The sequence below is a fragment of the Leucopleurus acutus genome (assembly GCF_964270905.1).
Source record: "Leucopleurus acutus genome assembly, chromosome: 8".
NCBI lineage: Eukaryota > Metazoa > Chordata > Mammalia > Artiodactyla > Delphinidae > Leucopleurus > Leucopleurus acutus.
This window is the reverse complement of record NC_139151.1, coordinates 85,300,078-85,326,560: the sequence shown is the minus strand read 5'-3', so window position 1 is coordinate 85,326,560 and position 26,483 is coordinate 85,300,078. Positions and strand designations below refer to the sequence as shown.

Genomic DNA, 26,483 nt, shown 5'->3' with positions numbered 1-26,483 from the left:
ACCAGGGCTGGAAGCTGCAACAAGACAGATTGGATTAAATAAGAATTTTCTAGCAGTTGGAGCTGCACATGAGCTCACTTAGGGAGAGTGAGTTCCTGACCACTGGGACTGAGCCCTCAGGCAGCTACTCAGGGTATTGTGCAGGAGTGTCAAACATCAGGGACTGATCAGACAGTGCTGATATATGTACTGGGGGGGGGGGTGGTGTGGTGAACATTGACAACACAGTGGCAGCGTATTAAATAAAGATGGGTCCTGGGGAAATGCAAAAAGGGTTTGAGCCTGTGTGGTTTCTGTAGTCCTTTCCAGCCTTGGTTGTATAAATACAAGTCATGCTCTTCTGGATTTGGAAGGAGGAGATGCTGTTTGTATGTGTTTTAGTAAAGCCCTGGGACACAGAAGTGATCTCCTGAAACTTAGTCTAGGAGGTTAAAAGATTCTGATGCTTTCTCGCCTTCACCATCTGGCTGGTAGCCTCAGGGTGGACGGCAAGATCTCCGAGGTGGTGTTGCTTCAGGCTTGGAGTAATCTGGGGCGTGCTGACTGGTCAGTGACTCGAATAAATGAGGTTGATGCTGGGGGGCAGGAGACCACTTTTCTCTGCACTCCACTCACCCCGGCCTCCCACCTGCAAGGCACGACCCCTCACACGTGCATGAGCTGCAAAGCAGAACTGACAGAGCTAAACTTGGGGCCGCCGGGGGCCCCCCAGGCAGGAGAAACACCCCACAGAAAGATAAGGTTAATCTGAAGAAGGCAGGAGTGAGAATGTCGGGGTTGTGTTGTGGGCAGCAGCCCCTGTCTGCAAGGATGATGATGGGGGATGCGCACAGAGCAGGGGTGCTGCAAACGAAGTGGGGAAAAGCTGAGAGCAGCAGAGGGTGTCAGAGTGTCAGAGAGGCAGTTCATTCCCCCTGTTAGTCATGCCGCTCACATCCAACATGGATCCAGCCCAGCTGGCTTGAGAGGACGTCCACGGTCTGCCCCTTTTCTGGCCTGTGGCTGACACAGCCTTAATCGAGGGGGGGCTGGAGGGAGGGGGTCCTGCCCAAACAGGCTGATTCACTATTTCCACCGGGTCCACGCCATCTTGGTGGGCAGATCACACGCCAGCCTCGTAAACTCACTCTCCACTTGTCTATGTGACGTTTATAGTCCCACGGGGAGCTGGCTTTTTAATGAGCCTAATTTGAGGCTCTAAGTAGGAGTCTGTAAAACAAACAGGGAGGGACTCCGGCCAAAGCCCAAAGTCGCCGTTGAAGCACACAGGGTCACATCCAGTTCTGCAGACGGGCCAGGACTCTGCGTGCCCAGGGCAGCAGGAGAAGCTGCTCCCCAATGACAGGCCTCTCTTCCCAGGCAGGTGCTGCAGAAACCCCTGGAGCCTTGGCAAGAGCCCTTCCCATTTTGGTTCTGCGTGGAAAGCACAGGAGGGTCCTGGCTTTCCTGGTTGGAGGAAAGGAGCGGGCCTGTGTGCAAATCCAGGGCTGGTTGTCAGGGGATCAGACGGCCTGGGTGCTCCCTCGCTGGATGACAGCCCCACAGCCAGCCCTCCGAGGCCTCCGGGCGCGAGAATCTGTAACCCGAAGACACCTGTGAGGAAATGCCCCATCTTCCTTTGGCTTTAGTTCATTTTTTTGAGACCTGGTTTTCAAAATCAGAATGAGACAGAGGTGCTGGCATCTGTCATGAGGCCCTGTTAGGGTCAACTCTCTAGCAGGTCCTGGTTGGGAGAGGAGGGGCCTCACCTCCCTGGTGGATTCTCAGGGCTCACTTCCAGAGCTAGGACAACAAGCAGGGGTCCTTTCGGTGCTAGAGCGCTGGGGTTTGATGTGACTCAGAGGCCACTGCCCACTGTGAAGTCATATTGGGGGACGCTCCTGAGTCACCCACAATAACAGTGCTAGGTACTGTGAGCCTTTAGAATGGAGTGTGCTGCAGCCATTGAAAGTGATGATGAGAAACAATATTTGGGACCATGGAAAGCTATCTGTGAAATATTAAGTGAAAAAGGTCATTAAAGTATTAATTTCTTAAAATTAAAAGTATGCATGTGAGAAAAAAGAAAGTACACATGCACGCTCCAAAGCAGAGGTGCATAGTCAAAAGTCTGAAAGGATATTAAACTGTAATGTCAATGATGATTATCTCAGGGCAGTAAAATTACTGTTTTTATTCTCTTCTTTTCGCCTATCTGCATTTTTTTTTTTTTTTTTTTTTTTTTTTTTTTTTTTTTTGCGGTACGCGGGCCTCTCACTGCTGTGGCCTCTCCCGTTGCGGAGCACAGGCTCCGGACGTGCAGGCTCAGTGGCCATGGCTCACGGGCCCAGCTGCTCCACGGCATGTGGGATCCTCCCGGACCGGGGCACGAACCCGTGTCCCCAGCATGGGCAGGCGGACTCTCAACCACTGCACCACCAGGGAAGCCCCTATCTGCATTTTGTAAATGCAAATAAACTGTGAGTGGTGTTCCGCAGACACTCACCCAGCAGAAGCCCAATGGTCTGCCCGGAAGATTTCCCCCATGAAGGGAGCTTCCAGCCTTATGTTGAGCAAAGTGAGGACTGGAGTTGCTGCAGCCACCCCAGGCCCTTGGGGAACTTGGCCTTGTGGGCCAGAACCGCCCTGTTCTCAGCAAAGTCTGAGTCCAGCATGTCCACAGCCAGCGCCACACAGAGGAGCCTGTGAGCACGCATTTTTAGCATCCATAGAGACGCAGGGCCCCAGGAGCGGGGAGATGGCTTTATCATCAGACTCTCCACATGATTTCATTTGAACAAAGGGTTCTATGGTTTAAAAGTTTTTTTGCAAACTAATGATTTACAGAAACCATCTTGTATTAGAGAAATCACTTCATCTGCAAGTCAAAAAAACCTGCCTGTGGTGGTCTGAACTGTGACCCTCCAAAATTCATAGGTTGAAGTCCTAACCCCCAGCACATCAGAATGTGACTGTATTTGGAAATAGAGTCTTTTAAGAGGTAACTAAGGTAAAATGAAGTCCCACGAGTGGGCCCGAATCCAATCTGACTGGTGTTCTTGTAAGAAGAAGTGATCAGGACACAGACACATAAGGGAAGACCATGTGAAGACCCAGGGAGAAGACAGCTGTCTATAAGCCTAGGAGAGAGTCCTCAGAAGAAGAAAGCAACCCAGCCCACACCTTGATCTCAGACTTCTAGCCTCCAGAAGTGCAAGAAAACAAATTTATGTTGTTTAAGCTGCCCTCCCTGTGATATTTTTTCCTATAACAAGAAGTTCGGGGATCGGCAGTTCCTGGTGGTGGGTAGCTGCTCGGTGAGACGGCCAGAGACCCAGGCTCTTGCTACTTTCTGCCATCCTCAGCATGTTGGCTCTGATCTTGCCCTCGTCCCCTCCTGCAGCGCCTCCCCCCCGCACGGCAGCCCCAGGGTGCTGCTCCAGCTTTGGCAGCAGGCGGCCTGGCTCCTGCTGGCATAATGGCTGCTGCTGTACCTCTTCAGACAGTGTGTCACATTCGAGGCAGGAAGAAGCTCAAAGGGCCTGCCAGCTGGACAGCCTGTCCCTTTAGATCAGGAAAAGCAACATTTTCCAAAACCCCTGAAGTCTTGAATTTACGTCTCATGTCCAAAACCATGTTGTACAGCTGTAAGGGAGTCTGGGAAGGGGCCCCCCAGGGCTCGTACTGCAAGTCATTCCAGGCAGAAGCAGGGTTCTGTTAGCCAGGGAAGAGAAGCACGGAACTGGATAGGTCGCTGGGAACAGCGGCACAGTTTCAAGCATCCAGCGGCTGGATGTTTTCATACACCTTTGCAGGGAAAGATCATGGTGTCCTGGAAGTGACACAGTGAGGTTTGAGATGTCCCCCTCCTGAGAATGAACGTTCTACAGGGACCTCCTTCCTATGAATGAGCTTCTTTCGCTGCACCTTCTCAACCTACTCCCATGTTGCGTGACGTTGCTCAGCCGTGAGGTGACCGGGGAGTGTTTGCTACTCATAAGGTCTGTACGGTCCCTTTGGGGTTCTTGGGGTGAGGAGGGGTGGCTTTGTGAAACATCCTGTTATTTCTCCTCCCTTGCTGGATGACAGCACATAGCAAAAGCCCTCTCTTCAGACTCCTTCCAAGCTTCTAGTACCTACTGCAGACCCCTCCTCTAGCATTTATTACGGTACCTTTTTTTTTTCAGATGTTGCGGGTAGGAGTTTATTAATTAATTTATTTTTGCTGTGTAGGGTCTTCGTTTCTGTGCGAGGGCTTTCTCTAGTTGTGGCAAGCAGGGGCCGCTCTTCATCGCGGTGCGTGGGTCTCTCACTGTCGCGGCCTCTCTTGTTGCGGAGCACAGGCTCCAGACGTGCAGGCTCAGTAATTGTGGCTCACGGGCCTAGTTGCTCCGCGGCATGTGGTATCCTCCCAGACCAGGGCTCGAACCCATGTCCCCTGCATTAGCAGGCAGACTCTCAACCACTGCGCCACCAGGGAAGCCCATATTATGGTACCTTTTAATTATCTGTCTACATATTTTTCCTGTCCTCTAGAGCCAGGAAACTGGATCTTACCTCTGTATTCCTAGCACCAAGCTCAGTGTGATTAATAGGTCTGTGATGAATATTTGAGTAAGTGAATGAGTGACAAGAATAGCACAGTGCTAAAATTCCCCGAGCCTACTTGGATACTTCTTCCATATTGGAAGCCATCAGTCAACCTTGGGACAGAAAGTCCCATGGCCTTAGAGAATGTGTTCTCTGTCCATAGGATTTAACTGTCTGCAAACAACCCTTTCTGTGCAGGGGAATGGGGACGGGGTGGTACATGGGTATGTCCATATTTGCCGTATATGAGTTATGAAGGGAGTGACTTAAACTCTGGGCTCTGGTGTCCCCAACACACTTAGCATTGGGGGGTTTTTTCAGCCCAGATTTCAAGGCACATGTTGAATTCTCCCATTCTCTGTGAATTGCCTTTTGGAGCCATAAAGATTGAGATTGAAATTTGCTGGAGCCATGAAGATTGAGATTGAAATTTGCTAACTGCTTTAAGTTGATCCGGGAACATCACCAATTTTAAAAGTAGTCAAACATGGTTTTCATTTATTTGGTCTTAAAAATGATCCCTTAATGAATTTTAGTTCCGAAAAATGTAATCTGCTACCTCCGACTTTGATGTTTAAGTGCTTAATGCAAAAGCTAAAAGGAATGAGCAGCTTTATTGAAATAAGAGCCCAAGCAGTGGCCCAGGTGGGTTTTTAGACTATGAATTCCTTGGCAAAGAAGGTGTCTTCAGCCAGCAGTGGGACTCTCTAATCTCCTCTCCCATCCCTTTCCCATGCAGCTACCGATTTATCTGTCTGGATGTGCGTATGACCCTGTCATTCAATTGCTTAAACCCCTTCAATGAGTCCTCATTGCTCTCAGGACAGAGTCTCAGCCCCTTAGACTCCTGTGACTCGTGCCATCCACCCTGGTCTGTCCCACGGAGGCCTGTCACACTCACCCATCACTCCGAGCTACCCCTCTCCATCCCTCTGAGGGGCTCTGGATTAGTACAGGTGTCAGCAAGCACGGCCCTGGGGCCAAATCCCACCTGACACCTGTTTTCGTATGGCCTACAAGCTAAAAATTAGTTTTACATTTTTAAATGGTTGAAAAAGTACTAAAAGAAGACTAGTTTGTGACATGTGAGGGTGATATAAAATACAAATCTGTGCCCATTTGTTTATGTATATGCACATTACGCCGGCAGAGTTGAGTAGTTGTGACAGACCCGCAAAGCCAAAAATATTTACTCTGACCCTTTGCGGAAAAAGTTCACCGATCCCGGCTTCGTAGTGGCTCCAAGGGTGGGTGGAGAGAGGGCAGTGATCTCCATTAGCCACCTCCCAGGCTGCCCCAAATAAACACATAGTCTAAGTATGAATAATGTGCTGGCTCTACAAACACAGCTTCATGACAAGTCTCAGGGGGCCCCTCCCCACCTATCGCTGCCCCAGAACCTCCCTATACAGGCCCTCCCTCTGCTTGGAAGACCCATCCAACCCCTTCACTAGACTGATATCTACTCTATGTCTCTTCCTCCAGGAAGCCTTCCTTGACTACTAGGCCTACGTAGTCTGCTTAGGGACCCTCCTCTGGGCTCTTTGATCCGACTCCATGTAGCCCTTTTCATTATGGACTTGGCTGGTATACTGTCTGCCCTCCTTCACTAGACGGCAAACATCAAGAGGGTAGAGACTGTGGCCTGTTCACTTTTCTACCCCCAGAGCATAGCCACTTTTAGCAGATTATTAGGTCATCAGTAAACAGTTGTTGAAGAAATTAGTGGAGGAATGCAGAAGAAATGATCCATCCGTGGTGAATAAAGCATGATTCTGTATCAGCAGAGGCCTTTAGGAAAATAATGGGATCGGTTGGCCTAGGGTCCATCACTTCTGTCGAATAGAAATACTTTTATATGGTATCTGATGGCTTTATCCCAAAGCTATTGGCCCTGGGAATCCGTGAGGCCATTTATAAGATATTACCATTTATTACATGCTTACTATGTGTCAGGCATTTTACTAAATGCTTACTTACTTAACTTCTTTTAATTCTCAAATAATCAGTGAATTCGGAGCTATTATTAGGCATATTAGACAGATGAACAAATTGAGGCTCAGAGAGGTTAATTAACTAGTCCAAAGTCACATAGCTAATAAGATTCATAGCTGAGTTTTGAACCTTCTTCCCTCTGATTCATGCTCTTAAATCATCTGGAGGGTCTAATAGCGTCATTTGGAATGGGAACCAAAGCCGACTGAAGCAGGTTATATTTGTTAGAAGGACTCTAGCACAGTACATTTCTGACTAATGATGCATTCATGTTCTATTAATAAGTATCTTGGCCATCTGCCCTAGACCTTGTGACATTTGCCTCTTTTTCTTTAACCCCTAAGGAATGACTTGTGTGTATTACAGGTGCTCGGGCTCATTTATCCCTCTCCTTCCTCTGAGTTGACACTTGGAGGCTTCTCCCACTCCCCTCTTTTACTTGCAGGCAGCACTGCTCTCACTGGAGAAGTAGCTCCGGGATCACTCCCAGGACGTGCTTTGCCTTCTCTCCCATTCCCGGGCCCGCCGGTACCTCCCACCCCACCCCCAGCAGCACTGGTAGTGGCAAGCCTCTCTTTTCACACTTGGTGCAGCACGAGGATGTCCCCCAGCTCTCCCTGTCCTCAATCCCAGCAAGTGGCAGCCCGTACCGACTGAGAGTACTGGCGGTCCAGACTGCCACGTGGCTGCATCATGATCACACAGGCTCAGCCCAGTGGGTACATGGCTGGACCAGAGGAAGTGCCCCTGAGTGGCCTCTGAGTGGCCCAGAGTCCCTACCATCTGGCCAGGTGACGGGGCTGGCTCTCAGGCCGATTCTTGGAATGAGACTTGCAGACAAAATCTCACCTCCTGCTTAGGAATATAGAACAGTTTCTGTCTGAGTTTCTTTCCCTTACCTTTTTTTTTTTAATTAATATTTATATAAAACAATCAAGTTTTCCTTCTATTTACTTTTTTTTCCTCCATGAGCTCACAACAGTTGTAACAATGGTTTTGTTTTTATTAAAATATATATGTTCATTAGTTAATCAGTAGAAAAAAAGTGTGAAGAATAATGGAGAAAAAAATCATCTAAAGTTCTCCTGTGCAGAAATAACTATCTTTTATGTTAGATGACCTCCATTCTGGGCTCTTTATAGGTAATTAGATCATAGTAATTTTTTTAAACGTTCTCTTGTTTTCCTATATAAAAATTTAATTTCAGTTAACTAACTTTCTAACATATTTGAAATTATGGCTATTCCTATGCTCAGAAGAAACATTCTATCACCTTCTTCTCTCTCTAAGTACATCTCCTCCACCACGTCCCCTGTTTCTTTTATAACAATCACTTTTTACACCACCAATAAATCATATTTGTAAAAAGTTTAAAAAGCGTAGTAGTTCAAAACATTCTTATAGCCCTAGCGCAGAGAGAACCACTCTCACCTTGGTGGTTGTGTGCATGGGTTGGGGGAAGGGCTGATGTTTTAGGGTGATAACTGTGTATGTTTATGTTTTAAATGTGTTGTTGCCTTTATACAAAAGTGGCTGGATGTTGTCCTTGGCTCACAGGAATTGGCATGCTCAGCCACCCTGGGTCAAGGACAGCATTTGACAAAGGACCATGGTCATGGGATGGATTTTTTTTTTTAAGAGGTGTCAGTTCCAAGACTCATGCTTCCTGGGTCGCTCAAGTTCTTGATGTGTTACATCAATACTTTGGAGCGAGGCCACCCAGAATCTCTTAAAAAGTATTCCAAACACAACAGAGATCTTTTTCCACAGGAAAAATCTCAGTGGTCCGCGTGTGAGTTCTCCGCTCCATACCCCGCGATGTTGTGACGGTTGCTGGGTTTTCCAGAGTTCACCTTTAGGTTTAATTTCCTGAAATTGATCTGCTGAGTTACTGTGGCTTTATTTTATTCTCTTGCAAGGTGGGGAAATGGCAATGAACAGGCTGCGTTTCGCTAGGGCTTTTCTCACTTCAAAAGAATTAAGCAGCAGTCCATGATCTCTACTAGTTCTTTTATGGGCATATTCATCCTGCGGGTCTCTGATATGAACCTTAATTAAACATGATATGAACCTTAATTAAACAAATCACCAAAATGCCAGTGAGCCAACATTCCTAGCGGACTTTCTGGGCTCACCCGCACTGCTTTGTTGGGCTATTATTTTATGGTGGCCCCTCTCCCCATCTAAACCCTCACCCTGCTTAGAGCCCCTCTGAGCACTGACTGAGCCAGCCCTGAGGTCAGAGGTGCTGCTACCAACTGGAGGGAAAAGAGGCAGCCCAAGGCCAGCTCCCCAAGCAGGATCCCCGCGCCCCGCCGCCAGAAGGCCCAAGACTGTCAAGGACTCCAGAGAGAGATGAATGCAGCCCAGTGTTGACCTTATATTTTTACCGTATATTTTTTTTAAGAGAATTGGGGACGTTGGCAACAAGCGTGTTGTACTCCAACAGCCTTTGATCTCGCTAGCCCTGGGTTCTCTGGCCCCTGGCTCCCTGAGCAGTCATAAATGTGCATTTTTATTTCACAGTTTAATGGTAAGCTCCTGGCCCTCTGGGCCTCTCTTAACGGGAAGACCACCCTCCGCTGGTAGAGTTCTGATAACTTAGAGTGAGGTGTCAACCAGAGCATGATATGCCTGCTTTTAATTTCCTGACCTTGAAGGAGAAGGGAAACGCGCAGTGCTAATTGGACTGCTGAGTGGTGACGGAGGTCTTCTGTCCCTGGGCTTGAATGGGCAGAGTCCCATGTGAGAGGCAGTGTGGACTCCCGGGATGGACGGGCTGGGTCTGAATCCCACCTCGGCCATTTTCTAGCTCTGTGACCTTCACCAAGTGACCCAGCCCATTTAAACCTCAGTGTCCCTCATTGGTAAGTGGGGTTAGTAACAGTACTAGCTAATTGTAATGAGACCACCGGTGGGGTCTTCATGTGGGTTCAAATACTGGTTCATCCCACTCATGGCACAGAGTACTACTCGCTATGGGGTCGCCCATCTCCGTTCATTACTAACCCGTGGTTAAAACCTGCTTCCCAAACTCAGTTTAGACCCCAGCTCTTCTCTCTTCCTGTCTCCCAACCTTTGCCCCTCACTTGAATTCTTGGGCCTCACATTATGGTGGTCTCATCTTTAGGTGGGTTCTGGCTGAGAATTACATGAGCTTTCAATTACTCTTGATGAATCATTTTTACAGGGATGATTGACGATTCATCAAGTCAAGCAGATTTCATTCCACTTCTAGGTTTTCCTCCTTATTTCCTTCATCTTCCCCTTGCTTCAACACCCATCCCCCAATCTCGTTGGACTTCGAATATCAGGAGAAATACCATTCAGTGAAGTGGGTTTTTTTAAGAACCAACTGTCCGTATACTCCATTTGGGTCTCTCTGGAAAATATTCCAGCTTTAACTCTTCAGCACTTTGTTTCAGTATGACTAATACGCAACAACCGAGCATGAAACGTACTATATATAAAATTCCAGATCAGAGAATGGAAACACTTTAAAAAAAATAAAAAGGATTGGATTATGTGGGCTCTTTGGAAACTGTTCAGTGGGGCAATATAATTTTTATTTTCAGAAGCTTATGGATTGAACCCCACCCAAGCTTCCAGCTCCTAAGAAAAGTGGCAGAAGCCGCCCTGCCAAGTTTCCTCTCAAGGGCAGTAAAAGAGTAATCCTCTGCATGCCGGGTTTCATTTTAAAGAAACAGGCGACAGGCAGTGGCCTTTGCTGTCTTCCCAAATGAGCTTCCCTGAGCTGGGGGGCTAGGGAGTCTGGTGGGGCGTGTCGGGGGGCAGGGGCGGGAGAAGATGCTAGGCACGCAGCATTGCACAGGTCGCTGGGCCCACTGTAGTCACAGCGCCCTGAAAAGAACATTTGCAAATCTGTGGAGAGCCCTGGGAATGGGAATGGGTTGTCAGGTTGGGGGTACAGTTACGTTACAGTCTTGATGGCCTTTCGATGACTGGTTAGAAAAACTGAACTGTAAATCTACCCAGTTTTCACAAAAAAAGGACATCTTTACATTTACAATTTTGTGTGTATTGTGTCTGTTGGGGGGCTGTTGTTATAACTTGGGGGAAATTAAATCACAGGAAATAATGCTAACAGGGCCTATTTGGTTCCACAATTCAGAAATTAAATAGTGGAATGAAAGTGGGGGGAAAGGTTTTAAGGGGTGCACTTTAGTGCTAGAGTCCACAGAAGGGCCAGTTGGAGTGCAAGATCCCAGTGCTGGAGCAGACTTGAGCGGCCACCCAGTTGACCCCTGTGTCTTACAGAGAAGAGAATGAAATCCCCATCGACTTGGCCTTTGGGCTGAGCCCTGCTTCTGAAAAACCTTAGCACTGAAAATCTGGTTTGTCAACCCAGTGTGCAGTCCATTGGCTTCTGGCTTGTTACTTGCTTGCTTGGAGGAGCCGGCAACCTCTGCCAGCTGAAACCCAGGTCGAATTCCTGCTTGGCAGCCAGCAAGAAGGCGGGACTCCCAGTCTTCTGTGCACTGGGTTTCCCAGCTGACTCAATGGCGCCCTCTCTGGGCACTGGTGGAGAATCACCTGGGAAGGAGCCCGGGGCTGGAGCAGAGCCAAGTGACCAAACTCGGAAAACAGCCCGCAGAAACCAGGATCAGGTGTGCATAGGCTTCTTTTTTTGTTTTGTTTCCTATTTATTTATTTTTTTTAAAAAAATCTTTATTGCAGTATAAGTGCTTTACATTGTTGTGTTAGTTTCTGCAGTATAACAAAGTGGATCAGCTATATATATACATATATCCCCATATTCCCTCCCACCCTCCCTATCCCACCCCTCTAGGTGGTCACAAAGCACCGAGCTGATCTCCCTGTGCCATGCAGCTGCTTCCCACTAGCTATCTATTTTACATTTGGTAGTGTATATATGTCAATGCCACTCTCTCACTTACTCCCAGCTTACCCTTCCCCCTCCCCGTGTCCTTAAGTCCACTCTCTATGTCTGCATCTTTATTCCTGTCCTGCCCCTAGGTTCCTTAGAACCTTTTTTTTTTTTAGATGCCGTATATATGTGTTAGCATACGGCATTTGTTTTTCTCTTTCTGACTTCACTCTGTATGACAGATTCTAGGTCCATCCACCTCACTACAAATAACTCAATTTCATTTCTTTTTATGGCTGAGTAATATTCCATTATATATAGGTGCCACATCTTCTTTATCCATTCATCTGTTGATGGACACTTAGGTTGCTTCTATGTCCTGGCTATTGTAAATAGTGCTGCAATGAACATTGTGGTACATGACTTTTTTTGAAATATGGTTTTCTCAGGGCATATGCCCAGTAGTGGGATTGCTGGGTCATATGGTAGTTCTGTTTTCAGTTTTTAAGGAACCTCCATACTGTTCTCCATAGTGGCTGTATCAATTTATACTCCCACCAACAGTGCAGGAGTGTTCCCTTTTCTTCAGTGTGTAGGCTTCTTAACTGCTGATTTCTTGAGAGGTGCTGGGAATTTCCCTATTTACTGGCAGAATTATTTTCATCTCTAAGTATCATAGAAAGAAAGAAGAATATTATCTATTCTTATCTGTAGAAAGGTGTTTGAACCTCTTTGTGAGGGCAGTGGGCAGTCATTGAAGAGTTTAAAGCCAGAGTAAATAAGAGTGCGTGACCAGAGTAAGGGATTGTCAGGGATGGGGTGAGACGGAGGGAGGAGACGGGGAGGGGCTATTGCAGTATCCAGTGAGGGAAGATGGTAGCCTGAACCGGCAGTGACTGGATTTTTGAGATAGGAAGGTGATGAGAGCAGCAAGGTTTGGTGGTTGATTGGATGTGTGGGGGGAGGAGGAAGAGAGTTGATAAGGATGACTCACCGGATGTGTTCTTGGGCAACTGGGTGGACGTGGTGCTGTGCTCAGAGAAGGGACTGGAAGCTTTGGGGAATGAGGTAATGAGTTCCGAGATTCAAGGTTGGGCAACCTGCTTGAAAACAATTGAGCGACCGAAGATTGTGGTTCTGTGTTCAGACTGAGAAATGTGGAGGCTTCACCTACAGTCAGAGCACACTGGGGCGGAACCTTGTGTCCACAGAAATGCTGATTTTGTAGACAAGGGAGACACAGGGTACCTGGGTCATGCCTACTGCTTCCCTGCCTCACACTCGGGAGTTCATTTCACAGCAACGATCTGAGTGACGCACGTGGGTTTTCTTTGTAACTTTTACAGAGTTCAGCAGGGATCGATTTGAGGTGTCCTTATTAATTAATAAAGGGTTACAGGTTTCATTCCAGCATGCTTTTTTTTCCGTCATGACTGAAATAAACAGATTTTTTTCCTAAGGATTTTAGTAAACGGCGGGTGGGGGGGGGGGTTGCTTTTCTTTTGTTTTTGTTTTTTTTTTTTTTGGAAGTCCCTTTTTCCGAATGACCTTGCCCTGGGCCCATCCCCTAAAGCCAGGAATTTCTGTGGGGCAAAGAAGGCACTAAAGTGTTGAGAGAACTTAAGGCAAGTGTTTTCCATCTGCAGTGGAAATGGCTGAGGAGCAGGCTTATGTGGGAGAGAGAAGAATTTCACACTGACATTTTAAAAAGGCTTTCTTTTTTTAAAAAAAATAAATTTATTTATTTATTTTTAGCTACGTTGGGTCTCCGTTGCAGTGTGCGGGCTTCTCATTGCAGTGGCTTCTCTTGTTCTGGAGCACAGGCTCTAGGCGCGTGGGCTTCGGTAGTTGTGGCGCACGGGCTCAGTAGTTGTGGCTCGCGGGCTCTAGAGCGCAGGCTCAGTAGTTGTGGCGCACGGGCTTAGTTGCTTCGCGGCCTGTGGGATCTTCCCGGACCAGGGCTCAAACCCATGTCCCCTGCATTGGCTGGTGGATTCTTAACCACTGCGCCACCAGGGAAGTCCAAAAAAGGCTTTCTTTTTTTTTTTTTTGTGGTACGCGGGCCTCTCACTGTTGTGGCCTCTCCCATTGCGGAGCACAGGCTCCGGACGCGCAGGCTCAGCGGCCATGGCTCACGGGCCCAGCCGCTCTGCAGCATGTGGGATCTTCCCGGACCGGGGCACGAACCTGTGTCCCCTGCATCGGCAGGCGGACTTCCAACCACTGCACCACCAGGAAAGTCCAAAAAAGGCTTTCTTAAGGGGGCAGATTCAGAAGGCAGCCTGTGGAACTGCATTCTGGAAAGATCAGAGGGAATAAGACAGATGGCCTTCAGTCTGCAAGAGCTTTACGTGAGGCCTCCAGGGTTCCTTAGCAGGCAGTGCCTGCAGGCACATTAAAAGAAAGTTGTATTTCTGGGTCTTTCTTTATATTTCCTCCTATCAGACCCCAGGCGCAAACAGAACAGAACCCCTTTTCTCTCAAATATCCTTGTGCTCTTTAACTAAAGACAAGGGGGGCAAAGTTAGGACGTCATTTCATTTCAACAGCTTGAGAATCAAGAGGTTGAGATTCTAGCCCCAGTTCAGTTTCAGACCCTCAGTAACCTTGGGCAAGTCACTTAACTTTGGGGGCGGGGCCCTTGGTTTTCTCATCTATAAGATGGGTGCAAACAGTACTTCATGAAGCCTTGGGAATTGCACGTGACCATGCATATAAAGTTATCACAGTCTTGACACATAGTGAGCACTCTTTAAAAGTCAGCAGTGGGGCTTCCCTGGTGGCGCAGTGGTTGGGAGTCCGCCTGCCGATGCAGGGGACACGGGTTCGTGCCCCGATCCGGGAAGATCCCACATGCCGCAGAGCGGCTGTGCCCGTGAGCCATGGCCGCTGAGCCTGCGCGTCCGGAGCCTGTGCTCCGCAACGGGAGAGGCCACAACAGTGAGAGGCCCGCGTACCGCAAAAGAAAAAGAAAAAAAATGTCATCAGTGGCTATTACTGATAATGACCTCCCTACCTCCCTTGCTGGAAGAATAAATTATGTACTCCTCGGTGTTCGAAGTCCCTTAAAAGCAAAAGATACTATGCAAAAGCTGTGATGCTATCAATTACTATTAGTAATAATAGGCTCAGAATTACTTTTGCCACGGTATTAAATGAAAACCCCTTTGGGTGGGCGATGACTGGGAAAATGGGGACTATTATTAATGGAGCTGCAAGCTCTTGTTACTAGATCCATTGACATAATATTTCCCTCTGGGAATCCTTTGACAAATCAGCTGAATTTCCTATTCCCTTGCCCTAAGCTCTGTAAATTTGGTCCACACGTCCCCAGCATTGTTTCTGTGGATTAATAATGAAGAGAAGAGGAAGAGCAGGGCCTGGGTTAGACCCGTAGATGCGTAGAAGCCCCTCCCAAACATTTGGGCTGCCCGTGGGTTTGAGCTTGTAGTTCCGGGTGGGGATGGGAGGGTGGTCTTTTGTTTCACTACTTGTTTTAATGCTCAGAGCCAAATCTTCCTCATGCGTTTGGGTCCTCAGCTGTCAGGGAGAGGTTCTGCTTTGGGGACAGGGCTGGGGGCAGGGGGAACCTAGTCATGCCCTCCTCCTTCCACTGGAAACAGAGCTTTGAGGAAGTGCTTTGGTGCCCTGCTTTGCCGAACCAGCGCCCAGATCGGGAGTCCGTTGCCGCTGCCATCCTGGGGGAGTCGGAGGGAGATTCAGAGCGGCAGGTCCCAGCCACGCAGCAGGGCAGTGAGGCAGTGCTGGGGAGGGCAGGGAGGCTGGGCCAGGGGAGGGGCAGGCTAGGAGGACAGGGCTGACCGGCAGCCGAACGTAGAGCGTGGCCAAAGAACGCTGCCGGGATCTGGGCAGGAGGAAGGCTGCCATGTGCGTTTGCCCCATAAAAGAGCACACGAGGCCCAGCACTGGGGCTTCCATGGGTGAACCAAGCAGGAATAACACTGAATCGGGACAGCCGTAGGTGAGCTTGGTGGTGTGTTCATTGAATCTGGGCTTACAGAGAGGTGAAGCGTGTACATTCTAGAGCCAGTCAGACCTGGATTTGAATCCTAGCTCTGCCACTTGGTAGAGCAAGTTATTCAAACTCTCTGCACATTATCTAAAATGGAGACAGCAGTGCCCACCTTGTTGAAAGAATAAATGAGATAGTGTACCTAAAGCCTGCGTTCCCAGCACACAGGAAAAATAATAGCAAGGGCACTTACTCTGAGCCACGCAGCAGTCCACACGTGGACATCTGGCAACTCACGGCCACACCGTGAGCTAGGTAACTTTTGTTACCTCCAGTTAACACATGAGGAGTCTGAGGCACAGAGAAGTGAAGTAACTTGCCCAAGGTAACACCGCTGGTTTAAGTGACAGAGCTAGAATCATGAGCCCAAATGTTCCGGCTCCAAGGCCCTGTGTTAACCTCTCTGCTGCAGGACCTATGGCTGTTGTCATCCTTGTGATGTTTCTGGGTACAGGATAGGGAAGTCTAGCCTGGATTTGGCCACATCCCAGGGGCTCTTCTGTTATCTCAAGGAATTTTAAGAGATTTTCCCAAAGGTGACTAAAATAAATTCCTGTGGGTATTTTGCTTTCAAAAAAAAAAAGTTCAAGGGGGTTGGACAAAGAAGCCTTGATCGAAGAAGAGGCAGTTACCAAAAATTGGGAATCTTTGTGGCCACATGCTCTTAAGAACCAACATGTAATTTTAAGCCAGTCTGATTTTGCTTTTCTGGTGCTTTCTAAGAAGCCACACAGTGAGTTGGAGAAATTTACAGGCTGTCACCCCCTGGGATTGATTCTGACAGCTCTGCTCCTCTATTGTTGAAGTGCTAATGAAAAACGCTAATTGGCCTTGGCCAGTGGCTGGATGAGTCCCCTTCCTGGAGTGGGGAACGCAGCATCCTTTTCTCTGTGATTTCTCCTGGTCCTATTCTTGGCTTGAAGAAGGAAGGGGGGGCAGCATGAGGAAGTGGGAGGACTCCAAGGGCGATGCCGCCCTCTGGGTGGGCAGGGTGAACAGTTTACATCTGACGCCCCATCCACTGAGCTCCGTGAAGACAAAGCCAGGTCTCTTTGTCACCCCGGAATCCTAAAGGCAGCAGAATCCCTGGGCCGAGTGAGGCACTTTGGATATTCAGCAAGTGAAGCACGGAAGGAATGAATGAATGCGTATATGGCCCACCAGCCTCTGGAGGCCAGTTCCTCGTGCAGCTCCAAGAAAGGATGGTCTCCGCTTGCTTTAAACCACGTCTACAGGTGGGCCGCCCTCATCCTGGCTCTTGCAGCACCGTCCACAGTGAAAAGTCAGCTGTCCTAAGTGGAGCCTTGCAATTTGCCCACCACCCGCACTCGACCAGACAGGGAGCAGAGCTGTGGCCTTTGAGCTTTGCTTCCATCCTCAGGTGACTTGTTGATAAAAGACATTTTCACATATTGACATATAGGGAAGTCATTCTGGCTTATACATGAGTTAACTTGAGTTTTATGCTAACTAAAATAGCCTGTTTGTGGCCTATCAAATATACATTGTACGTCGGCTTTAATTACTAAAGAAAAGGGCGCATTGACCAGAAGTAAATAACGTCTAGGTTAAAAATAAAGATTAAATGCCCCTCTTCCTGGGATGCCAGTGCTGGTCCTCTTTGGATGATAAGACTCCCTTCCCACACTTTGTTGTAAAGCAGAAACTAACACACCATTGTAAAGCAATTATACTCCAATAAAGATGTTAAAAAAAAAAAAAAGACTCGCTTCCCAGGTGCTAAGGCATACCGACTTGCTATGTACGTGCTGGTCTGTTCTTTTTTTTTTCTAACCTTGAAGTAATGTAACCCAGACTTGTTTAATATTCTTTGTTCTGACAAGATATAAAACTGTGCTGAAAACGCTGCTTCTCCAGAGAGGCTTCTCGGAGTAACCTAGACAGTGGGCTTCTGGGCTAGTCCTCAGTTTGGCTCAAATGAAACTCTTTGCTATTCTTACTATTGATTGTTTATTGATTATTTTCATTGACACTGTCCACCATGTTTCCCCACAGGTGTCCTCTCCCTCCCTGCGTACTTCAGTCCCTACAACGGCGGGTCCCTGGGCCACGACGAGCGCGCCGATGCCTACGCGCAGCTGGAGCTCCGGACCCTGGAGCAGTCCCTCCTGGCCACCTGTGTGGGGAGCATCTCGGAGCTGAGTAAGTGGGGCACCCACGGTCTGCTGGCTCCAAGGGAGAGGCGGGGAAGAGCCCACCTCCCGGGTCCTGGCTTCCTCCTTCTCCTCCACGCTTCTTGCCTTCTCTGAAAGCCAGAGGTTGTAAACTGGTGGCCCACAGACATGTGCGCTTTAGTTGGCAGGTGCATTTAATCACATCCAAATTTGGATCTTTCGTTTCTCTAGAGAAATCAGACGATCTGGCACTGCTGGGCCCCATTCCTGCATGGCAGCGATCAGGGGGAGCTGAGGGGCAGCTAAGGCGACAGAAGGCGTTCCCTACATTGCCACGTGCCTCGGTCTCTCGTAGCTGGCCTGTCTCATTTATTTATTTTACCTGCCTGGCCCCAAGGGCTCTGAATTTACAACCAGTATTTGAAAGAAAGCACCTCCCGAAACCTCGTCACAGAAAAAGAAAGAAAAAAGCTGAGCTTCTCTGGCTGGAGGAGGAGCTGACCAGTGGTCTCAGCCCTGCGTTGCCCTGGGCATCTCCCAGGACCTCAGGGCTCTCTGGGACACAGCGGGAAACCCCTGGGTCTAGGTCATTACAGTCGGCAGCTCTTTCAGAAGATCGTGTTAGGAGGCATGAGATCCCCGTGTCTCCCGATCTCTCCCTCTCATTATCCCAACTATTTGAGGAATCAAACTGCATGCTCCTCCCGGGGTCATGAGACCACCCAGCGGAGGGCGGGGACACATGCCAAGGGTCGTATAGCACAGTGTGGAAACAGATGGAGTTTCACTCTGCTCCAGCCTTTTCCACTTGTGATTTCTTTGAGGTTTCTGGCCCCTGAATAGTGAATGGCAGGCCGTTCTGTTTCTTTAGGACACAGCTTCCTCCCTTCCCCCCCCCAACCCCCTTCCTTCCCTTCCCAGGACAGGAAGTGAAGGTGCCTGATTCAAGGTCACAGAGCAGGTTGGTAATAAGGCTGGGACAGAAAGCAGGACTTTGAGCTCTGTCTCCTCGGGGCATTCCAGCCTGGCCACCTGGGTCCCCTGCCTCTTGAGGACCCTGCAGGAAGTGGGCTTGGATGTATGGCTTGATCCCCACCCCTGAGGAATGTCTCCTGGACGGTGGGCTGTCTTTGGGGCTATGCGCAGTCTGTTTGGTGAACTCTCTTGGCCTGAGAACAGTGAGGGACACACTTAGGCCTCAGTCCACTGGAGAACACCTTGATTTTGTTTTGCATTTTGAACATTAAGTGAGCACTTACTATGTGCAAAACACTGTATGAAGTGCCTTCATCACATGATCTCATTTACTGTGCAGAACGACTCAGCAAGGTAGTCCTGATGAGGGAACAAAGCTTAGAGAAGAAAAGTCATTTTCCCCCAGTCAGGTTGCAAATAAGAATCAGAAAGGGGGCTTGACTCCTGCTATGTCTGACTTTAGCAAAGCTCTAAATTACTTAGGGCTATGGGCTTCGTAGACGTGACTAGCAGCCCAGCCACCAGCATCTCAGGGCAGCTGAGGTCAAGATCGGAATCTGGGGACTTCATTGCTGAAACAGTGGTTAAGAATCCGCCTACCAGGGGCTTCCCTGGTGGTGCAGTGGTTGAGAATCTGCCTGCCAATGCAGGGGACACGGGTTCGAGCCCTGGTCTGGGAAGGTCCCACATGCCGCGGAGCAACTAGGCCTGTGAGCCACAACTACTGAGCCTGCGCGTCTGGAGCTTGTGCTCTGCAACAAGAGAGGCTGTAACAGAGGCCCGCGCACTGCGATGAAGAGTGGCCCACGCTCACCGCAACTAGAGAAAGCCCTCGCAGAGAAATGAAGACCCAACACAGCCAAAAATAAAAAAATAAATAAGTAAAATTAAAAAAAAAAAGAATCCGCTTACCAATACAGGGTACACGGGTTCAAGCCCTGGTCCAGGAAGATCCCACATGCCGCAGAGCAACTAAGCCCATGTGCCACAACTACTGAGCATGTGCTCTAGAGCCCACGAGCCACAACTATTGAGCCCGTGCACCACAACTACTGAAGCCCGTGCGCCTAGAGCCTGTGCTCCGCAACGAGAAGCCACCACAATGAGAAGCCCGCAACGAAGAGTAGCCCTTGCTCGCTGCAGCTAGAGAAAGCCCGTGTGCAGCAACGAAGACCCATTGCAGCCATACATACATACATACATACATATATACATACATAAGATCGGAATCTGATCTTGACTTTCATCATAGAGCCTTTTGTTGTAGTGGTCTCTGTGCCCATTACAATCCACAGTCAGGCACAAGGCGAGCATTCAGAAACTTCCCTCAGGGGTAGGGCTTGTCCTTACCATTCAGCCCAGGGACCAAGTCCAATCAGTTCTACCTTCTAAAACTATCCCAAGTTTAAGTTTGCCCCTCTCACCACTTCCAGGGCTACCAACTCGGGCCAAACCAGGGATATTTAAAACCCAAATTGTATTATGTCACTCATCTGCTCAATATCCTCTCAGTTACCCCCACGGCTTCCCAGCACACTCAGTGAAGTCCAGGATTGGACGTATGATCTGCCTTCCTCGTCTTCTGTTCTTCTCTTGTTGACTGTGCTCCAGCCACCCTGGCCTCCTGGCCTCCTGGCCTCCTGGCTAAGATCCTCCCACCCCAGGGCCTTCAAACTAGCTGTTCCTCTGCCTGTGACCTTTTCCTCCAGTTATCCAAATATGGCACGTTCTTAGTCTCTGCCCAATAACACTTACTAGACAGGCCTTCCCTGAGCACCCTGCAGAGGTTAAGGGTCCCACCCTCGTTCTCTGTCTCCCATCTTATGGCTTTGGTTTATTCAAGGCACTAATGGACACTTGGCATTGATTATATATTTACTTGTGAATAGTTGGTCATCTTTCTCATGTGATTAGAACTTCGCTTCATGAGAATGGAGACTTTCTCTGTTGTATCCCCTGGTGTACGTATCGCTAGTGATGAGAACAGAACCTGAGCTGTGTATTGGTGTGTGTGTGTGTGTGTGAGAATCAGTTCTCTATCGTCCAGTTTCTGCCTCCTAAAACCCACCTAGGTCCCCATCCTGGCTCAGCCACTCCTCAGACCAAAGGGAAGAAGGATCCCCAGAGCATCTTTCACCGACAACCAAGCAGGCTGTGTCATGCGCCGAGATGCCCGAGCTCCCTCGCTCTGAAACCAGGGTTTCTGCTAATCATTGTGGAAGCAGATACTGCAGTTTTTCTCTTCAAGACTAAAGAGCTTAATGAAGCTAGTGATACTTGGCGCTGAGCACCTCGTACCTTAGAGTTTAGCCCGGCTTTAACATCTGCTCTCTCCCTGCACCTGGCCAGGACCAGCCTGCCAGGTAGGTCAGGAAGTCTCATTCTTGTATCAGGTCCATCTGCATAGGGAGCTCGGGCACTTGTATTTTCCTCTGTCCCTCTCTACCTAGGAGAAGGTAAATGGAAGGGAATAAGAAATAAACAAAACACTTCTTTTCAAAGGGAGCCAGATGGTGTGGGCCTCATTTTGGAGACAGTGCTGAATCCCAGGCCCTCCCACTCTCTTTTTATTCGATGGCTCCTGATGCAGGTTGGACAGACCAGAGGGAAGCCGTAGCACCTCTGCTCAGGGCTCTCATGATTAACAAGCAGGGAGGGCTTGTTTCTCCATACTTGTGGGTGTTTCTGGACTTCAGACTGAGGTCTCATGAAGCTTAGGGTCAATTGATTCTCAAGTACAAGGATGTCTCAGAAGCAGCTCTGAGGAGTGCCCAGCTGTACCAAACCAAGAGCACAGCCCCGTTGGGCCACAGCTTCTGAAACTCACTGTGGTAGCAGGTCAGGGATGGTATCCCCCCAGCTTTGTTGCAAACTGAAACTTTTATAAAATACAATAAAAAGGAACGTTTAGAAATATGAAATAAAGAACAGGTAAGATGCAAGCCATTTTATTTTATTAATTCGATTAAGTAGGCATAAAATCACTCTGTCGGATTGCTCTGGAAGTTTTTTTAAGCTCACTCTCAGTTTCTGAAATGAACTTCCGAACCAGTAACCAGTTTGCACACCTGTCCCAGTTCACAGACCTGTCGCAGTTTGCAGACCACACTTCAAGCAGCAGTGTCGCAATGGTCGAGAACATGCGTTTGGGACACAGGGACCCCAGTTCAAGTCCTGCTTGTGCCACTGGACAAATCACTTAACTTGTGTAGCCTGTGTCCTCATCTGTAAAATGGAAATGCCTCCCTTATGGGGTGGCTGTAAAGAGATTTTTTTTTAGAGATTTTGTCTTATCTTTTCATGTCTATCTTGAAGCCTAGAAAATAGAAGGTGGCAGGGAGGAAAATCCCTCTGGGAGAACATCCAAAACAAGTGGCTGTCTTTGCCCGTAACCTGGACTTGCAGCGCAGCTTAAGTGTTTTAGATGCCCGATCAGAGTTGTCTGCAGGCATCTGTCTCTTTGGTCTTTGAGAGACACCGAAGCCCGAAGCTGGGCCTGGAGCAAAGTGTCCGGGGACTCCATCTCTAGTCACCATTCTGCTGCCTTCATGGCTTCCCGAACCTTCGGAAGGCCTCTCTGTTCCTGGCTTCCCTTTTCGGGAGCTGTTAGGAGGTATTCCTATTCCTTCCTCGATTTTTTTGCCTGCATCCTGGCTGGAAATGTGCTGCCAAGGGTTCTACACCAGGAACAACGAAACCATCTTAAACGTAATTAATGGTAATGACTTCTACCTTGTCGAGTCTTTGAAATGATATTTCAACAAGATTCTTCGATGCTATCGGGGACTCTTTGAATTCTCCTCCTTGTGGTCCTGTGGTCATGCCAACAGTTATGACATTTAGACCTGGAGAAACGGGAGCCAGATTTCAACTTATTGCAGCCAACTTAGCTCTACAACTAGCTGCTGGGAGACGGCTTGGCCTGGGCTTGTTGATGCCAGTTTCTACTACCCAGGAGCCGGAGGGCAGGGCTGGACTCCTCCTGTCCTGGGAAATGCGGGGCAGTGCTTGACTGCAGGCAGAGGTCCCGGAAGGAAGAGTACCACGAGGTGGCCTGTAGGATAGAGGATTAATAACAAAAGACAGTAACAATAATGGTGATATATTTAACTTTACCAGGCACTTACTCTGTGCCAAGCATGATGTTAAGTGCTTTATGTTTGTTATTTATTTGAATCCTCAGGATTTTTAGGTTAGAAACGATTATTTCCATTTTACAGATAAGGAAACCAAGGCTTTGTTAAGTAACTTACGACGTAAAGCACACAGGATAGAAATAGCAGAGCCCTGATTGGAAGCCAGGCAAGTCTTAATCCAGAATCTATGCGCTCATCCTCTTACCTGGTGATTCTCAAACCAGACTGGAGGTTAGATTCACTGAGGGAACTTTTACAAAATACAGACGCCTGGGTCCTGCCCCAGACCAATTAAATTAGAGTTTGGGGGATGGGAGCCAGGCATCAGGAACTCAGTGCCCTCAGCCCTCCTGGCCCTGGGGTCTGGCAGCAGGCACCCAGGCAGCTGAGCTACAGCTGCGGGATGAGCAGAGTCCGCTTTGTAGAGAGGAGTGAGGACCTGGGGGTGGCATGGAGGGCTCTTTCCCAGTGGAGATCTCCAATTCCAGGGCTGTCATTGTCCCTGCTTGGAAACAAGCGTTGCCGCTGTGACTGTCATGGGAGAACCTGGCAGCTAACGAGCTCAAGTCAGGCCCCACCAGAAGTTGTATCGTAAATGAAATGAATGTGTAAGGCTACTTTTTCATCCCCCAAGCACCCGTTGTGCCGTAGAAGCTGTGCAGGGCTCCGGGGACACATGGTATAGAGTCCCAGACCCAGAGGCTCTGTAGGGGAGGTTCACGGAATAAGTGAATGAATTGGTCCTGTCGAACGTTGAACAACACTTCACCTGCCATATTAAAACCTGCTCGTTTCTCCCTCCTTGAGCTCAGCCTCATTCAGAGGCTTTCTCTCCAAGGGGTTATCTGTAAGGGGCAAGCTGACCCACAGGGGACGCCCCCCTGAGTTCTCAGGCCTGAGAAGAATGGAAGGCGCCACTTTTCCTAGCAAGAGGGGCCCGCAGGTGCCTGGGGCCATTTCACCCGTCCTTTCTCAGCATTGTGGCCTCACACAATGATGGGACGTTTCCTGTCCTGGGCTGGTGGGGAATTGAAAAGACTCAACTGGGGAAGAAACACAGCACAGGATATGGGGACCTGAGGACCCTGCAGACTTCATCAGCGCAGGCCACGGCCTGGGTCCCAGTTCAGTTCGTGGACTTTGGAGTCACACAGGCCTGGATTCAGATCTAGACTCTACCGTTTACTGGGCACCGCGGCATCCCGGTGACCAGGGAAATGCATGGTGTCAGTAAATGTTTGCTTACTGGATAAGCCTCAGTTTCTTCGTCTGCAAAATGGGGATCCTACTCGGGCCCCAGCCTTGTAAGGATCAGATTAAATTCTATTTCTAGAAAATTGAATACTCAGCACATAATAAGCATAATGGATGGTGGTGGGAGTTTTCCTTGAGGCCGTGGAGAGGGAGGTCCCTTTTCTGCAGAAGTACCTGGACTTTGCACCAGACAGCACGGGGGAGAATCACCACGCAGCCTAGCACAGGAATTGGAGGTTGGGAAAAGAAGCCCAGGGAGATTCCTGTGGTGAGAGCTGGGGGAAGGGCCATGGGGTGATGGAGGGAGTGGGGCTGTTGGAAAAGAAACCATATTAGCATAAGTTCTGGTGGGGCCGGGCCCCTACCAAGCGTTTCGTTCAACTGTTAAGGCAGGACTGGAAGTGAAAGGGAATCTAAATTGCTATCATGTGTCTGGGCGACAGTTTCCACCTCCACCTGCCGCTTCTGGGTAAATAGTAATTAGGCATGCCGGCTTAGCTGCTCCTCTAGCTGGCAGGATCCTTGGGAGAATGTGGGCTGTGAACTCAGACTTTTCCTTTTTCTCTCCCTCTCGCCTGCCCTCGTCACCAGGCGACCTGGTCTCCCGTGCCATGCACCACATGCAGGGGCGCCGCCCGCTGGGTCCTGGCTCCAGCCCCGCCCGCCAGGCCCGTCAGCCACCCCAGCCCATCACCTGGTCCCCTGACGCCCTCCACACGCTCTACTACTTCCTGCGGTGTCCACAGATGGAGTCCATGGAGAACCCCAACCTGGACCCCCCGAGGATGGCCCTGAACAACGAACGGTAGGGATCTGCCTTGGGCTGCACACCTGGTGCACCGTGCGACCCAATGTGTGTTGACTGACCGAGTGACCGACGAGGTGGAGAAAGAGCCCTGGCCCCGCCTGTGTGCCTGTGAGGAGGCGGCCTGACACGGGCGACGGCTGCGGATTCAGACGGATGAAGGCCCGTCCCTGGGGTGCAGCAGGATTTGTTCACCCCGGGCTGTTGTAGGGTGGGGTCGTTGAGTCTCAGAAGGTGGGCCTTGGCCTGTCTCACAGCTCTAGCATTTACTACCTGGGCTCTTGGAAATTCAGTTGCCTCTTTTATAAAATGAGGTATTCGCACCTACCTAGAAAGGTGGCAGTAAGAATCCAGCGAGCTAGTGCTCTCAGAAAAAGCACTTAGGACAACGTCTGGGTGGTAACTGGCCCTCCATCAGTGGTGGCTGTCACCTCTTTTGATGATGATGATATCACCGTTATCATCATTCTTAGGCACATTTTGCCCTGTTCTCTCGTTTTATAGATGGGAACGTCATGGCTCTGGCAGGTTATTTGATCTCCAGCAGGTTAGTGGATAAATAGCCCCAGGGTCCAGGCCTGCTGGCCCCCAGTCTAGTGCTGTCCACGGGGTCCCAGCCCTTTCCCAACTGGGGAAAGGGCTGCTAAGGACAGGTATACAGGTTGTACACTGCACGAGGGGACGCAGTGAGGGGCATGAGTGGGGGACACACATGGAGCCATGTCAGCCTGAGGACAGGGTGCCCATTCTAATTGGTCTACTCAGAGGGCCACCTTTTTTTCAATTTTCTGCCCAGAGGAGATGCTTTTTTTATAATTTGTCCAGTATATATGCTAACAGGAGCTTCAGCTGGAGGCCACCACATGGCCGCCCAAGGCAGGGTCTGTCCACGGGCTCGACTCATGGACAGGGGTCAAGGGTTGTGTAATTGAAGGTCCAGGGAGTGGGAGAGACTCGCCTTCAGTTTAGGCAGCCCTGGGTGCATACATTCCACCTCACAGCAGGGCCCAGGAGAGGGGGAGAGCAGCGCAGGGTCTCTGTGCCCCGTCACAGAGGAGGGAGATCTGAGACCTTGATCCAGAGAGTGCCACTGCTTTCCCAGCCCCCCCGCCGCCCATTGTCTTCGTGAGGCATTGGGTCTCAGTGGTGTGGTCCTCACAGCCAGGCCCACCTCTCCAGGGCCTCCACAGTCACAAAAGATCAAGATGCGAGGGTAGACCCCACACCAGCTCATTTAAAAACAGCCGTAGTGAAAACACTGGCAATCCTGTGGACATACGGCAAATGCTGGGAGCAGAGGATGCAGAGGCTCAGGAGTCAGGTGGCCTGGGCACGCACAGCAACTCTGACATTCAAGAACCTTGAGACCTTTGTGCAAGCTTCCAAATCTCCCTGAGCCTCAGCTTCCTCAGCTATAAACATGGGGCAGTAATGAAGCAGTTTTAAGGATTCGATGATGATCAGCGATGTTTATAGGGCCTTTGCCACGTGCCAGGCACCGTGCTGAGCACTTTACATGTGGGCACACACTTCCAGGAAATAGGTGCTCTTCACAGCCCCATTTTACAGATGGGTAAGTGGAGGCACAGAGAGATTCAGTAACTTGCCAAGGCCACATAGACTCTGCTCATAACCTCTGTACCATACCGTCTGTCATTACGAGAGACGTGAAGCAATAGTGGCCCAGTCCACACACACAGTAGGTTCCCCGTAAATGCTACCACTGCTGTTA

At 49.4% G+C, this 26,483-nt stretch overlaps 1 protein-coding gene across 2 annotated transcripts in view; it reads left to right on the top strand.

Moving 5' to 3' along the window:
- Window positions 1-26,483, top strand: part of ABTB2 (ankyrin repeat and BTB domain containing 2) — a 182,373-nt gene that overhangs the window by 115,724 nt on the left and 40,166 nt on the right. For both annotated transcript variants that reach the window (XM_082843790.1, XM_082843789.1), the window contains exons 2-3: window positions 17,463-17,609; window positions 24,538-24,751. In XM_082843790.1, the coding sequence (XP_082699916.1) occupies window positions 17,463-17,609; window positions 24,538-24,751 (361 nt within the window). The remainder of the gene's footprint in view (window positions 1-17,462; window positions 17,610-24,537; window positions 24,752-26,483) is intronic.